This window comes from Coffea eugenioides, chromosome 9 (assembly GCF_003713205.1).
Source record: "Coffea eugenioides isolate CCC68of chromosome 9, Ceug_1.0, whole genome shotgun sequence".
Lineage (NCBI taxonomy): Eukaryota > Viridiplantae > Streptophyta > Magnoliopsida > Gentianales > Rubiaceae > Coffea > Coffea eugenioides.
The window spans coordinates 35,480,103-35,497,412 of NC_040043.1; the positions used below are offsets into that span (position 1 = coordinate 35,480,103).

At 37.8% G+C, this 17,310-nt stretch overlaps 1 protein-coding gene across 1 annotated transcript; it reads right to left on the bottom strand.

Annotated features, from left to right (window-relative positions):
- Positions 1-16,311: 16,311 nt before the first annotated feature.
- On the bottom strand, positions 16,312-16,845 carry LOC113782480. Its single transcript, XM_027328372.1, has one exon. It carries the CDS (start codon positions 16,843-16,845, stop codon positions 16,312-16,314), a length of 534 nt encoding a protein of 177 aa, XP_027184173.1.
- Between the last annotated feature and the right edge of the window lie 465 nt (positions 16,846-17,310).

Consider the following 17,310-nt stretch of genomic DNA (forward strand, 5'->3'; position numbering starts at 1 on the left):
GCCTAAAAGAGCCCCCACCAGCCCCGTTTAGGCCTTCTTCAGGGACAAAAGAATTCAGGAAACTATATAGGGTTTTAAGCATAATTACAAGGAAAACTGAAGGATCTAACTGGAAGAATAAAAATGGTTCACTTGGGTCATTAAAACATATGCAACAATTGATAGGGTACATTTTTGGTGAGATATTTGGGCTCCAACGGGTACCCAAGAATTTCCCAAAAATTTTCATTAATTAATGGATATAAATGGGATTAGTCCCATTTTCAAATGCAACATCAAAATTAGAATACCCATCCCACCTAAAGTCCATTTGGGCATGGGTAACCCATTGGGGGCTTGGGACATATTCTCACCTCTACATAAACTCATCTTGAATCAAATAAATGCTAATGTAACTATTTATCTGTTTGCCCAGAAAAAAAATGTTGTTTATCAGCCTTTCTTTTAGGCTTTGAATGGATAAAATGTGTTTACACACTTTACATTAGGTAGAAGATTTTGAAACTTTAAGTTTTCTTAGTATGGTATACATAGGTTTAGTGCCATATCTCATGATTTTCATGAATCCTGCGAAACAACTCTAGAAATGGTGAGGGTTATTTATCTACAAAAATGTGGTAAAAGCTTCTTTGGACGTAGAGTGGTATCATATAAGTATAATGTTTCTTATCATGACAATAAAATCTGTAGTACTTTTTATGTTTCCTTTATTGCGGTACAAAACAACCGTTTAAGTTCTTGGTAGAGCTCTTCTCCTCTTTGATGGGAAAGTTAGCAAAATCAAACTTTTTCAAATTCCTACACTCCCGCACTTTTCTGAATAGAGACCTCTAAGCCATCTCCATTATCAATCCTGTCTGGAAGTTATGGCTAATGAATGCAACATCACCACGCGTTAAGTGATGCATGAAGGGCAGCAGCTCAAGCGTCAGAAGTTTTAAACCTATGGTAAGCATACGCCAGGTATCACAAGGTTCTGTGTGTTTTTCATTCCTTTGTCTTTTCTTTAGAGGTAAATTGCGACCAGAGTACCTTTCTGCATCTTCCTTTCTTCATTTTCTTTTTCAGTCAGTAGCTTCATCAGTGCACCAAACGGTCTTATTTGTTTTGTCGTTTAAAATTTCCTGTTCCTACCCTGTTACAACTTGTGTTCCTCCTGGGTGTGAAGTGGAAATACTGTCCAGAAGTGTCTTATACTATCTATGGAGGGAGACCTGTCGGAGCTTCTACAAAAGTTTTCACTGGAGGGGAATGAGCTCTTAGGAACCACGCCAGAACTGGAAGATCTACATAATGGAGTTAGAGCATGTGATGGTAGTCTTATAGGAAGAGTTATTGGAGAGAAAGTGGCTAACTTTACAGGGGTTAAAATTTTTGTGACTGCTGCATGGGGATATCCTAGGAATATGACAGTAATGGAGCTAGGATCTAATGTGTTTCAGTTCAACATCCCTAGTTCTGATGTCAAGGAAAGAATTGTTGATGGTGGTCCTTGGGTGATAGATAATCAAATGTTAGTACTGAACAGGTGGACAGAAGGAATAGAAGAGGACTATAGAGCTTTTGTGACCGCACCCCTTTGGGTGCAACTCTGGAATTTGCTAGTACACTGGCTTTCTAAAGAGGTAGGAAAAAAGATTGGGGTAATGTTTAAAGAAGTTAGAGAGGTGTTAATCCCTTAGAATGGAGGTACAGAGCGCAGGCATTTGAAAATTTTAGCTCTAGTAGACTTGTCTAAACCTCTTCTTAGAGGAACTGTGGTTAAAATTGCAGGATCCCTTAAGTGGGTATCCTTTAAGTACGAAAGGTGCCATGACTTTTGCTATAGCAGTAGGATAGTAGGGCACAGTGAGAGGTCCTGTAAAGAGAAAAGAGTCTTAGGGGGAAGTACTGTAGAAAACCAGTATGGTCCTTGGTTGAGAGCTGGAAATAACAGAAGCTCACCTCAGAATAAACCAACTAGGACTGAAGTGTCAAGTGACAAAAGATACTGGACTTTTTAGAAAGGAGAACTGGTTGAGCAAGAGAGAAATAGGACTCAACTAAATAAAAGTCTTTTGGAGTCTCTTATGTCCACTGGTAAGGAAGGAAACAACAATCAGGACTTGAGGGAGGATAGGGAGGATCTGAGGACAGTGCAGGATATGGAAGCCCTATCAAATGTAATGGATAACAAAGAAGATACCCAAGGCTGCAGTGAGGGCCTCATGAACCTTGAAAAGGGGAGACTTGACCTCCCTCTAGTGATCCAGGTTGAGGAAGAAAATCAGACCCTAACTGCAGTGGAAGAGATGGAGGATGATAGAGAGGTAAAGTTGCAAAATAAAAATCAAGAACATGGGGTCAATGAGGAGATTGCAGGGGTGCTAATGATCCACTATGAATCCCAAAGAACTGGGAAGGTTCTGGAGGCTATTGATAAGCAGGCCAAGAGGACGTTTAGAAGATTGAAGTCCCCAACCAGAACCAGAAGACCTTTGAGGGATTTAAATGGTAATGGAGCAAGCCAGTTGAACGTTGGCAAGAGAAAGGTCCTGATCAGGGATGAAGAGATGGAGGAAGCTAACCATGAGATAGTACAGTGAAAAAAGACCAAACCAATGGATGAGATATATTCTGCTGAGTTGAAGGGAGAGGAGGTGGGGTCCTTCCTTAAAAAGACCCCCAAAGGGAGATGAGAGTCCTGGTGTGGAACTGTCAAGGAGTAGGGAGCCCCTTGACAGTTCCCCATCTGAGGGAGGTGAACAACCTCTCCTCTCCAAGCCTGATCTTCTTAAGTGAGACTAAGAATAGGAAACAAGTGATAGATAGAATTGCTAGAGGGCTAAGATGTGACAGTAATGTGGCAGTTGAAGCTATGAATAAAGCAGTGGCATGTCTTTGTTTTGGACTAAGGAAACACATATTTTGGAGGTGTATACAATTGCCTTCACGATAGAAGCTAAGATAGAAGACCCTGACTCTCAGGTTGTCTGGTGGTTTGTTGGTGTTTATGCTAGTTGTGATCCTATGATCAGAAAGGAACAATGGAGGGTGCTAAGTAATAGAAAAAGGCTGTAGGGAACTAGACACATGATAGTTGGGGACTTTAATGATATTCTGTCTAATGAAGAAAAGTGGGAAGGAGTAGTAAGGGAGGAGAGAAGTTTTAAGGACTTTAAAGAATTCATAGATCAGAATAGCTTAATAGATATTGGTTTTGAAGGACAACCTTGGACATGGAGCAATCATTGGGATAATGAAGGAGAGGTTAGACAAAGGTTGGACGGATGTCTATGCAGTTTTAAATGGTTCCAAGATTTTGAGAAGGCAAGATGTCAGCACATTGACACTTTTGCTTCTGATCACTATATGCTTTTGCTAGATACAGACCCTGGAAAGAAAGGAAAAAAAGAGGTTTTATTTTGATAAGAGATGGCTCCAAAGGGAAGGGGTTCAACAGGTGGTGGAGAAAGCCTGGCATAAGGAGGAACAAGGATCAAGAATGTTCAACATCACGAAGAAAATAAAAAACTGCGGAATTGAACTTCTAAAGTGGAGGAACACTTTCCAGGCTAACTCTAGGAGTAGAATAACTGATCTAAAAAAGGAACTAGAGAGAGTTAGGGACTCAGTCTCTGAGAACAGGAAAGCCATTCTAGCTGACATTAAAGGTCAGTTGAAAGCTGCTTACAAGAAGGAAGAAAATTTCTGGAGTCAAAAAGCTAGAATCAGTTGGCTAAGAAAGGGTGATAAGAATACTAATTATTTCCACACCTATGTCAACGGAAGGAGAGTGAGCAATAGAATCAGAAATTTGCAGAGAGAAAATGGTTCGTGGACAGAAAATGAGGATGAGGTTGTGACTGAGATTTCAGATTTCTTTAAGAAGTTGTTAACAGTGGGGGGAGGAGTGATATATCAAAAATTCTAGATGGTATTCCACACTCCATAACTCAGGAGATGAATGATAAGCTGACTAAAGTAGTGGAGGAGAATGAAATTCATGAAGCACTATTCTCTATGAATCCTGAAAAAGCCCTAGGACAAGATGGGATGTCTACACTATGCTTTTAGAGTTACTGGAGCACCATTAAGAGTGACATTATCCCAGCAATCAAAGCTTTCTTTAACTCAAGATTCATGCTTAAATCTGTAAACCATACTGTCATCTCCCTTATCCCTAAAATCTTGCACCCAACCAGTTTGAAAAACTATAGGCCTATCACTCTTTGCTGTGTGCTTTACAAAATTATCTCTAAAATTCTAGCAAATCGTTTGAAATCTGTTCTGGACAAATGCATAAGCAAAACTCAACCAACTTTCATCCCAGATAGACAGATTTTAGACAATGTGATTGTAGCACATGAATACATGCACTACCTCAAAAACAAAAGATAAGGGAAAGATGGATACATGGCAAAAGCTTATGATAGGGTGTAGTGGCATTTTTTGCAGGCTATAATGGAAAAAATAGGTTTTTGTTCTGCATGTATTAACTGGATCACTAGCTGCTTGAAAACTGTAACTTATTCATTCAACTGCAATGGAAAAATCAAAGGTTTTGTGACACTAGAAAGGGGAACACGACAGGGAGATCCCTTGTCTCCTTATTTATTCTCAATATGCTCAGAAGGATTCTCCAATTTGCTGAGGAAAGCTGAAGAAAGTAAAAGGATCAAAGGACTGAAAATCAGCAGGCAAGGACCTATTATTACTCATCTCTTTTTTACAGATGATTCCCTCATCTTTAGCAAAGCTAACAAGCAATAGGCTACTAAAATCATGAAAGTCCTTAAAATCTATGAAGCTGCCTCAGGACAACTGATCAATCTGGAAAAATCAGCAGTCTTTTTTAGTAGAAACATGCACTATGAGCAAAGGGCAGAAGTATGCCAAGCACTGGGAGGGATGGTTGAAGCAAAGCAAGGGAAATACTTGGGACTTCCAATGGTGATTTCAAGAACTAAGGATCGGATCTTTGGCTTCGTAAGAGAAAACATAAAAAGAAGACTTCAGAACTGGAAAAACAAATTTCTCAGCTAAGCAGGGAAAGAGGTAATGTTGAAGGCAGTTGCAATGGCCATGCCAACGTACGTCATGTCATGTTTTAAGCTGCCAAGAAAACTTTGCAAAGACATTAGTGCTTTGATGGCCAACTTCTGGTGGGAAGAAACAAATGGCAGGAACAAAATGCACTGGATTTCTTGGGAATGAATGGCACTGAAGAGAAATGAAGGAGGACTAGGATTCAAGGACCTCGAAGCCTTCAATAAAGCATGTTAGGGAAGCAGGTATGGAGGATCCTTACCAAGCCAAACCTTCTTGTTAGTAAGGTGTTGAAAGCTACATATTTCCCTAAGGAGTCCATTCTACAATGTCATCCCCCCAAGAATGCCTCCTGAATTTGGCAAGGATTAATGGGAGCAAGAAGCTTACTTGATAAGGGTCTGATCAGGAGAATTGGGAATGGAAAAAGTACACGAATATGGGAACATAAATGGATACCAGAGACAATTACAGGTAAACCCACCACCATTAGATCAAGAAACTGTGAGTTGGAAAGAGTGGATGAGCTTATCTGTCACAACAGATGGAACAAGAACATCATTTTTAGAACTTTCAACAAAAATGATGCTGATAGGATTCTAAGTATTCCCTTAAGTCTGTGAGGGAGGGAAGACAGTTATTTTTGGCAACCACAGGCTAGAGGGATGTATACAGTCAACTCAGGCTACAAAATCCTGATGGAGAAAAACAGTAATGCAAGGAAACGCAACTCCGAGGAAGCTAGCTCAAATTACATAGATGAGAGTCAACAAGTGACACAGATGTGGAACACACTCTGGAGGCTCAACATTAAACACAAAATCAAGGTGTTCATCTGGAAATGTATAAAATGAGCCTTCCCAGTAAGAGAAGTAGTGAGTAAAAGAACAGGAATGGGTGATCCTATGTGCAGAACCTGTAGAGAGGCACAGGAAACAATTGAACATTTATTGCTAAACTGCCCTCACACGGTGGACATATGGAAGGCAACTCCTATTCAATGGGATGAGGCTAAGGACCAGTAGGGAGACTTCAAATGATGGTAGCTCAGAATCTCAGAAGCAAGGAAAAGACTAGAAGGGAGGGAACATATTGGTCTGATTACAAATATTTTGTGGCAGGTATGGAAAGATAGAAATAAAAAGGAATTTGAGAGCTCAACTAGATCCACACCAATGAGAACAATAGAAAGAGCACATAAAGAATAGCTAGAGCAAGTGGAAGTGGAGAAATTGAAAGATAGAAAGAGTACAGAAGAAACAGCCTACATGCATGAACAACAAAGTCAGGGCAATGAAGCTGAAAGAACTATAGTCATGGATATGGCAACAACTACAAAGAAAGGACTGAACAATCTTGGCATTGGAGTCACAGCTAGGATAAATTCAAGCACGAGAATTGCAGAATGGGCGTTCAAAGAGAGAAGCCTGGGGAACAAAGTCTTAGATGATGCGCTTGCACTAAAACTGGTCTTATGCAAAGTTGTGCAACATCAGTGGAGTAGAGTCAGGCTCAACCTATATAGCAAGGAGCTGTTGAAACAAATAACACATCAAAGACCCTTGGATAGCAGAATGGCTACATTGCTGGAGGATATCTCTAATATGCAAAGATTGTTTTGCATGTGCTCCTTTTGTTTGGGAAGGGAAGAAAATATGATAGATAGCAAAAAGCTTAGTGCTGATGCCTTAGGCATTATTATGGATGAGGAAAGGAATTTTCCTCAGTGTCTTTAAACACTTTTTGTATAGTTCTCTCGAGCCGTTGCTCGCACATGTAGTTTCTTTACTATAATGAAATTCTCCTATCGTTTCGACAAAAAAAAATATTTATTGCAGTACAAAAGAAAAAGATCATAAATATGAATATTTTGAAATTGCATGTGTATGAAAGTACCTGAAATTTTACTCATTCCCCCATACCTTGATGAGCACCGTATAGCCAAATTGTTTCTCGGATCAATTTTGTGATTGCTAGGATTTTTTCTTGGGGAAAGAGGCATATTGATAAGAAGACCAATATGCATGATGCAGAGCAGGCCGTACACGCATGTTTCTGAATTTTTTTCTGTTAATTTGACAACCACAATTATATATATCTCAGGCAAAGTATTAAGTGATTTAACTTGGTCTTCAAGTTTCAGCCACTGAAAGATCGGGTCCTCAAGAAGATTCATTTTTTTTAAGTCCATAAGAAGTTACAACATGGTCACACAAGATGCTCAAATACCTTCCATATATGCAATGTCTCTTAGTAAAAAATTAAAAAACCACCCCGGGATCAGATCCGAATTTGAGTCAAAAGTCTACATTAGTTACTACGGACAAAATTTTAAACTACAAAACCTTTACAATGTTAAATGTTTAGAACAATCTGCTTAAACTTTTGAATGACTTGAATTTGATTGAATTGATACAATATTAATAAATTTTTGAAAAAATCCTCCCTATTTATGGCAATGGTGGCTATCTCACTTGCTGGATTTCTTGTAGAAATTGATGGACCGTTATGCGTATTCTAATCTTTTAGATGATATGTACCTGCTAAATTGTATTACTTAAAAAAAAAAGCAGCTATGTTTCGTAGTCAATAAATAAATCGACAAGCTATAGGACTTACACTTGTTTTACTCGAACATTTTGTCTCAAGATTTCAGATATAAATTTCTACTTTGATTATTTTTGTACTGATCAAATACAATGGCAAATTTATCGTGCATTTCACGAGCCCTCTAGCAATTAATTAAAAAAGAAAAGAATAGCATTCAATTGGGGAAGATTTTTCTAAGTTGATAATGTCTAAAATTTATTGTGACTTTCTCAAGCATTTGTTTTTCCTCAAGCATCGGGGGTTTGAAACAAAATATAACATCTAATTAAAAAGTTAAAAGTAGGGCTTTTTTGGCACTATTTTATCATGACAAAGGAAGCCTCTTCATTTTTAATCAAAGAATGCAAGTATAACATCTATGGGATTAACACACATACAATATTGGGTTAATTTCACTTTATACCATTTAATTATATCTGAAATTTAATTTTAATCCCTAAATTTTAAAATGGGAGACTGTAGTTCCTAAAATATGAAACTTATTTTACTTAAATAAAATTGTTGACTGAAGTGCGACAGAAGGAAAGAAGGCTCTCCTAATACATGTCATCCATTGATGTTATATAGTACTTTCCTGCTTCCTTTAACCAAAAGTTCTTATTCACCTTAAATCATGTAGCCAATAACCAATAGGAGTTTTAACATTTTTTACTTGGCCAGGATAAATTTATATGCTTGGGAACCACCTGAAGTTCTTGGGAATAAGGGGGATATAATTGGATCATGGGTCTCGCAAGTTACCGTTCAAACTAATTTGTCCCTGAGGTGTAAACAAGTGGAGGCATGGTATAAATGAATATAGACAGGGTATGAATAAGTAGAAATGTGTAATGCAAAAATAGAAAATTCTAAATTTACCCCACCGCTTAAACTATTTGTTAGGACTGACCCAGGAATAAACAAACTAAAGTTAGCACAAATTAGGCTGTATAACCGACCATATAATGTTTAGGCTGTAGACACCAGCCATAAAATAATTAGGCGGTAAAACCGACCATATAAAAGGGTTGCGGCAACCCAATAAAGACAAATAATAAAGCAAATAAAAGACAGAAGATTTACGTGGTTCGGTCAAATTGACCTACGTCCACGGGCGAGGGAGGAGCAATATTTCTACTATGAAGAAGAAATACAAAAACCGTAGGAAAGTGGTTCCTAGGCCAAAAGGCACTTACAAAAGAGTTTAGAAAATATTTCTCAACTCAAAACAAGAGAGCCTAAAATATTTGACTAAATGGGTTAGATGACTCAAGAAACTAATAGCCCATATAACTCTCTTGAGTGGTGCAATTAATTCCTTCATAGGAAGCCTTATTTATAGGTAACCAGAGAAGGCTTTCCTCAAGCCTTTGTTGATGTGGGATGCAAAATTTTGCCACCAATTCAACCATGGTGGGCATTGAAAAGTCAACAAATCTCCACCTTGGCATAATTTTGGGTCCCACCAAAAAACTGCTCCACCTTCTCCACATAAGCCCCAATGGGCTTAAATCACCAATAACGAACACCAACCAAGTCCAAGCACTGCTTGAACTTGTAAACTGGAAGAGGTTTCGTAAACATATCGGCTAGATTGTCCTTAGTATTGATTTTCTGAATAAGGACTTTTCCCTCAGCAATGATATCCCGAATGAAGTGATACTTTACATCAATGTGTTTCGTCCTCTCATGATACATCTGATCTTTAGTCAAGTGTATGGCACTTTAACTATCACAGTGAATAACAGTAACACCTTGATATAGACTTAACTCGCTAAATAAACTCTTCAGTCACAAGGTTTCTTTGATTGCCTCGGTCATAGCCATATATTCTGCTTTTGTAGTAGACAAAGCTACGACAGGTTGTAGAGTAGCTTTCCAACTAACAACACATTTGCCAATGCAAAATACATAGCCTGAAAGTGATCTTCTCCTGTCAAGATCCCCAGCGTAGTCTAGTCTACAAAATCAACCAAAGCGTTATTATTTCTTCCAAACTCTAAACATGCATTTGAAGTACCTCGCAAGTATCTGAGAATCCACTTCACAGCCTGCCAATGTGCTTTACCAGGGCAAGACATATATCTGCTAACAATACTGACTACTTGTGCACTATCTGGACGAGTACAAACCATTGCATACATAATATTACCGACTGCACTGGAATAAGGAACCCGTGCCATTTAATCTTCCTCTTCATCTGATTGTGGTGATTGAGCAGCCGATAGCCGAAAATGGCTAGCAAGAGGAGTAGATACTGGTTTAGCATCTTTCATGCCAAAACGCTCCAAGACTTTCTCAAGATAATTTTTCTGGGTCAAAAACAATTTCCCTACTCCTCGATCTCGCTTGATATCCATGCCAAGAATTTTCTTAACTGCTCCAAAATCTTTCATTTCAAATTCACTATTTAACTGCAGTTTCAAAGTGTGAATTTCTGACAAATTCTTGGCAGCAATGAGCATGTCATCAACATATAACAATAAGTAAATGAAAGAACCATCATTTAATTTCCGGAAGTAAACACAACTATCATACATGCTCCTTAAATAACCATGACCCAACATAAAGGAATCAAATCTCTTATACCATTGTCTTGGAGACTGCTTCAATCTATATAAGGATTTATTCAATAAGCAAACATGGTCTTCCTTACATTCAATTTCAAAACCCCGGGGTTGCTTCATATAAATTTGTTCTTCAAGTTTGCCATGCAAGAAAGCTGTCTTAACATCAAGCTGTTCTAACTCCAAATTATACATGGCTACTAAAGCAAGCAAAACACGAATAGAGCTATATTTAACAACAGGTGAAAAAACTTCATTAAAATCAACACCTTGTACCTGACTATAGTCATTTGCAACTAATCGTGCTTTATACCTTGCATCTTCAACCCCTGGAATACCTTCCTTTTTCTTGAAAACTCATTTGCATCCAACAATTTTCTTAGCTGACGGCGGCTTTACAAGAACCCAAGTTTCATTCTGATGAAGAGATTCAATTCCTTCATTCATCGCAATCAACCACTTTGCAGAATCATCACAAGAAACTGCTTCTGAATAGGTGGAAGGCTCACCAACTGCATCAGTTTCTTCTGCAACAGACAAAGCATATGCAACTAAATTTGTATATCTTTGTGGTGGTCGAATGTCTCTCCTTGCTCTATCTCTGGCTATGGAATACTCTTCTTCTTCTGAACTATCTTCAACAGTAGATTCAGGTGCATCTACTGGCATTTGTTGAATAGAAGATTTGGTCTGAGAAGGACCAGAACTGCCAATATCAAGCTCCACTTGCTTCTGTGTACTATCAGTAGTACAAGGATTAGAAGACTCCTTCTTGGAAGATAACATAAAAAATTCATCAAAAGTAACATCTCTACTGATTACAAATTTTGGAGATTTTTGATCAGGACACCATAATCTATATCCTTTCACCTAGAAGCATACCCAAGAAAAATACACTTTTTAGTCCTAGGCTCCAATTTTCCATCATTCACGTGAATGTATGCTGGACACCCAAAAACTTTTAAATTGGAGTAATCAGCAGGAATACCTGACAAAATTTTCTCAGGAGTTTTGAAATCAAGAGATGCAGAAGGAGAACAGTTGACAATATAACAGGTCATATTGATTGCCTCTGTCCAAAAGTCGTTTGTCAACCCTGCATTGGAGATCATACACCTTGCTCTCTCCAAAAGCGTTCTGTTCATACGTTTGGCCACACCATTTTGTTGAGGCGTCATCCTGACGGTGTGATGCCGAACAATTCCTTCATTTTTACAAAATCTATCAAATTCACCTCTACAAAATTCCATGCCATTATCTGTTCTCAACCGCTTAATATGCTTTCTTGTTTGTTTGTCAATCAAAACTTTCTATTGTTTGAAAGTTAGGAAAACATCATTTTTATGTTTAAGAAAATAGACCCAAACTTTCCTTGAATAATCATCAATGAAAGTCAACATGTACCTGGCACCACCTTTAGAAGGAGCACGAGAAGGACCCCATAGATCTGAATGAATGTAATCAAGAGTACCTTTTGTCTTGTGAATTGCTGGTGAACTGAAACCGACTCTTTTCTGCTTCCCAAAAATACAATGTTCACAGAATTCCAATGGCCCGGTACTTTATCCACAAAGAAGTCCTCTTTTGCTCAGTATGCCTAAGCCTTTTTCGCTCATGTGCCCCAAACGCATATGCCATAATTTGCTGATGTCTATATCTGACAAAGATGATGTTGAAACAGTAGCAGCACCTGTAACAGTAGATCCCTGCAAAATATATAAAGTACCAGATCTGTGTGCCTTCATAACAACAAGAGCTCCTCGAGTGATTTTGAGAACTCCATTTCCACCTAAATACCTGCATCCAATAGACTCAAGAGTGCCCAAAGAGATGAGATTTTTCTTCAAATCTGGAACATGTCTAACATCTGTGAGCGTCCTCACAATATCATCGTACATTTTAATCCGGATTGTGCCTTTGCCAACAACTTTACAAACAGCGTTGTTGCCCATTAAGACAACTCCACCTTCAGTTGATTCATATGTTGAAAACCAGTCCATATTGGGACACATATGATACGAACAACCCGAATCTAAAATCCACTCATTGTTAGACCTAAAATTATTTTTCGTTGCACAGAAAATGGTTCCATCATTCTCATCAGCTGCTATACTAGTTTCAGCGGATTCAGTAATTTTCTCAACAAATTTTCCTTTTTTCTTTTCTTTATTTTTCAATTTAAAGCAATCAGAGATAACATGACCCTTCTTTTTACAATAGTTGCACACCACATTTTTATGTCTGGACTTGGATCTATTTCTATTTTCTGTGTTTCTCTTTTTAGATCTACTCCGAACAAACAAGCCATCGGCTTGACTCCCACTAGTTTCCCCAGTAATATCCCTATCTATCTGCTCTTTAGATTTTAATGCAGATTTAATTTTCCGATACGAAATTGTTTCCTTTCCATATATCATAGTATCACGGAAATGCTTAAAGGATTGGGGAAGAGAACACAAAAGTAATAGGGCTTGATCTTCATCATCAATTTTCGAATCTATATTCTCCAAATCCATAATAATGGAATCAAATTTATCAAGATGGGAGAGTATAGATGTACCTTCAGACATCCGAAGCATATACAAACTCTGCTTCAAATATAGCCGATTCTTGACTGTCTTCTTCATATACAAGGCTTTTAATTTATCCCACATAGCCTTGGCCGAAGTCTCCGTTGCTACCTCACACAATACCTCATCGGAGATATTTAAGATTATGCTGGATCTGGCCTTCTTATCCATATCGGCGAAATTCGCATCCTTTACATCTTCTGGCTTTTTCTCAATTCCTTGAATTGCCAAGTCAACTCCGTCTTGAAAAAGAATGGCCTCCATCTTGAGCTGCCACATGCCGAAGTTGACATTCCTGTCAAATTTCTCGACAACCATCTTTGTTATCGTTATTGTTGCCACAAAATTTATAACTTGAAGCTTGTCTCAAAAAAATTGGTCAAACAGATATGCAAGTCTCATGAGCGGGCCCCACAGGGTGAGCGGGCCCTACAGATAAACGACCCCACAGGATGAGTGGGTCCCACAGGATGAACGGGCCCCACCAGATGAACCTATCTTGCAAAATATAACAACCAGCTCTGATATCAGTTTGTTAGGACTGACCCAGGAATAAACAAACTAAAATTAGCACAAATTAGGCGGTATAACCGACCATATAATGTTTAGGCGGTAGACACCAGTCATAAAATAATTAGGCGGTAAAACCGACCATATAAAAGGGTTGCGGCAACCCAATAAAGACAAATAATAAAGTAAATAAAAGACACAAAAGATTTACGTGGTTCGGTCAAATTGACCTATGTTCACGGGCGAGGGAGGAGCAATATTTCTACTATCAAGAAGAAATACAAAAGCCGTAGGAAAGTGGTTCCTAGGCCAAAAGGCACTTACAGAAGAGTTTAGAAAATATTTCTAAAATCAAAACAAGAGAGCCTAAAATATTTGACTAAATGGGCTAGATGACTCAAGAAACTGATAGCCTATATAACTCTCTTGAGTGGTTCAATTAATTCCTTCATAGGAAGCCTTATTTATAGGTAACCAGAGAAGGCTTTCCTCAAGCCTTTGTCGATGTGGGATGCAAAATTTTGCCACCAATTCAACCGTAGTGGGCGTTGAAAAGTCAACACTATTGCTAGTAAAAGCTCTATAATTCACGGGCAGTGTAACACCTCCAAAGTGCAGGGTAAAAGATGTCTGGTTTTGTCCCGGTTGTGAAAAAGCTGGGACTACAGTTTTTGAGAGGGTATTATAGGTTTGAGAATCTAAAATTAAAATGGAAGCATTGACTCCATAATAAAACCAGCCAAAAGAATTCCGAGGGTTTTTGACGGACAAAGTGAAACTCCAATCACCAGTTTGTATGGTCAGAAGACATGTTAATATTTTGGAGGGTTATAGATTCTATATATGTTGAACGTCGGGATATAAAGCAAGTGAAATCCTAGACAGATTTATTCCACAAACAAATTATCATACACAGATTTACGAACAACGGAATGTATAATATTTTTTTCATGCCATTGCGTAAGAGGCAATGGCATGAAAAAAGGGGTTTTTTGAGATTTGAAGCAAAGTAGGAAAGTGTTTAAATACAAGATGAGTTTTTTCTTCTAACTTCTTAATATAATCCAATTCAATTTCCTTTCGCCTTTAGAATAGGACGAAAGACAAATATTCCATTTGTAATCGGAGTATATTTTGCTACCTTTCAATTTGAGATAAAACCATTTTTTTGTTAAAAAAAAAACTCTAGATCTTACTTTTTTTCCTAGTTCAAGGACAAATTCCAAATCTTACAAATAATAAATAAAAAAAATAAAATGAAGTTTAAGAGTCGAATTAGAGATGGAGATCTGACATCCACTAAATAACCATACCAACTAAACTAAACTTTGGAGACAAACTTAATGTAAATGTAAGATTTTTTTTTTATAATGGACATATAATTTACTACATTCACTCAAACACTTGCTAATTCAAATATTAGACTCACCACGGGTTTAGTCGCGTATCTTTCTCCAGAGTTAACGACTTCAGCACGGAATACAATTAAAATTCCCATGCATCCATACCTGCATTAAAATGTCTGCTTTAAACCTAATTTCGCCTTATTTTTGGGTTACTTTATTTGGTTACTTTTTGGATTTTACATGGACATATCACTATGTTACTATCGAATATAATAACCCAATTAATTTATAAGAGCCATTTAAGCTCATTTTAGAACCGGGGTTCAATAGTATTCACTACCTCTTTTCTCCTCACACCCCAATTCTTCCTTACCACCTTCTACAAAATTAAAAGACAAAAAAGTCATTATTAGGACTGCTATCAATATTCCATTTAATTTAGGCAGTATAAGTTCAAAATCAAATATAATTGACTAAACTCATAGAATTGGAGAGCATTGTGGATAGCAGTTTTGAGGTTATCAATGCCACTCTTTCAAATAAGTTGTCATCCAATGCAAATTTTAGAAACCACAATATGATAGTAATCTGGAACAAATTGATCACTCCTTAACTCATTGCCTCTTGATTAGGGACTAATTTTTTTTTGTTTTGGATCATTGTTAATTGGAGTATTACTTGTTGAAGCATTTCTTCTTCCGTCACTGGCTTTCTCAAAGTCATTGCACTGGTTGCTCTGTAGTTGTTTGGTGATGTTTTAAGTCATCAAATCATTTCCAGCAAGTGTCAAGTGTTTCTGAGCCATGAATACTACATTGAAAACATTGGCACAGACTTGCACATGTTGGCATGATGTTTGAAAACAATGTTCTAATAATTTCTTACTTTATTTTCAATTCAATCCTAAGTTTTTCTTGGATGAACTCCACTTTAAATTGTCTTTAGTAGGGCACTAGAATATGATTTCTATGAGCTGAAGGTAAATCATCTTTATTCTAAGGAATATCACGACCTGAAGCTTTGGCTAGCTGCAATTGAAGGATATCATGCAACCAGAAGGTTTCACGGCAACAAAATAATATTAGAGGCGATGCATGTTGAGCCGATGGATTACAGGTTTGATGTTTGGGAACTTGATTAATGATGCCAGAATCAATAATCATGCTCCATAGTATCCAGAGGTGTAAAGTTCAATTGGTCAGCCAAGAAGCCAATAAAGAAGCTCATTGTTTAGCAGGCTAATATGTGTGAGATGCGACAGGGACTAAAGAGTGGTGTGATGAAATGCCTTCATGTATTAAACCTGTTTTTTCACGGGGATTTGGCTCGATTGAAGTAATGAGAAATGAAGGATTTGCTATTAAAATAAAAATTTTGTGTATTAATTATGTATAGTTTCTTTTCAGTTGTGTGAATAAAATCTCTCATATGATTTTCTAGTCAAAGTTTCTTCTCTCCTAAGGATTGTCTAGTGAGTTCTTTCCTAAATTTTTTAGTGAGAGTTTTGTTCTCTCCTAGAGATTCCTAGGGAGAGGTTTTGATAATCTTTTTATTTTCTTTTATTAGATCTGAGTTTTTTTTCTTTTTAGATTTTGATTATCAGATTTGGAACTTCTTAGATCTATTCGCCAGATCTCACCATAATATCTGGATTTGAAATAAATTTTTTTTTTTGATAAGAAGACAAATGGAAAAATTTTATTACTGAGATTGTTGGAAATCGTCCAGCACGATTTGCTTGACAAAATTTGGAGGAGCATTCCAAAGAGATTCATAAAGGATGGCATTCTTTGCTCGGTTGGCTAAGATGTGTGCAACCTTGTTTGCCTCCCTTGGTATCCATTTAACATCAATACAAAGTTGATCTAGTAAGGCTAAGTGTATATCCTCAAGAATCAAACCTAAGTCAGACAGGATGTCTTCCTTATCAAGAATGAGTTTGATAATTGAAGCTGCATCTCCCTCCAAAATAAAGCTTGGGATCATTAGATTTCTTGCCAAGTAGACCGCTTCCCTAGCAGCATGGGCTTCCGCTATTTCTGCACTCACTGAACCAACGAATTTCTTTGCAAGGCCAGCAATAAAAGAGCCTTCATGGTCTCGGACCACTACTCCAATGCCAAAGGTTCTTTGAGCTGTGGATATGGCAGCATCAAAGTTAATCTTAAAATGTGGGGAAGGCGGGGCTGACCATCTCAATTGAGCAGTCTGGGGTGGAGTCATAACAGGACGCATATTGGCCTTATGAAATTTACTAAGACTGTGTGCTGCCAAGTTGACTAAGGACAGGGGATGTTGAATTTTACCATTGAACAAAGCAGAATTCCTATTGTTCCAGAGTGTGTAGCACAACATAGCAAAAATTTCACATTCAGCCTGTGGCGGCCCCACTTCTCCCTAAGGCGAACCAGAGGGTTGCCGGGTCGCCTGCCTAGCTCTCGCTAGGACTCACGCAAGGAAACCGACTAAACCCCTCCGACGAATAACTTAAACCAAAACAAAGTTCGTCACCCGAACAAGCCAAACCTTTAAACGACCAGAATACTATGGACACATTAACTTCAGAGATACCATTGCCATTGGACGTCTGAACGTTCACTCTTAAGTACACCTCCAACTAGTTTAACACACAACTATATTTATACATTTCAAACCACAAAGTGAAATCATAAAATTCAAATACATTCATACAAATCAAAA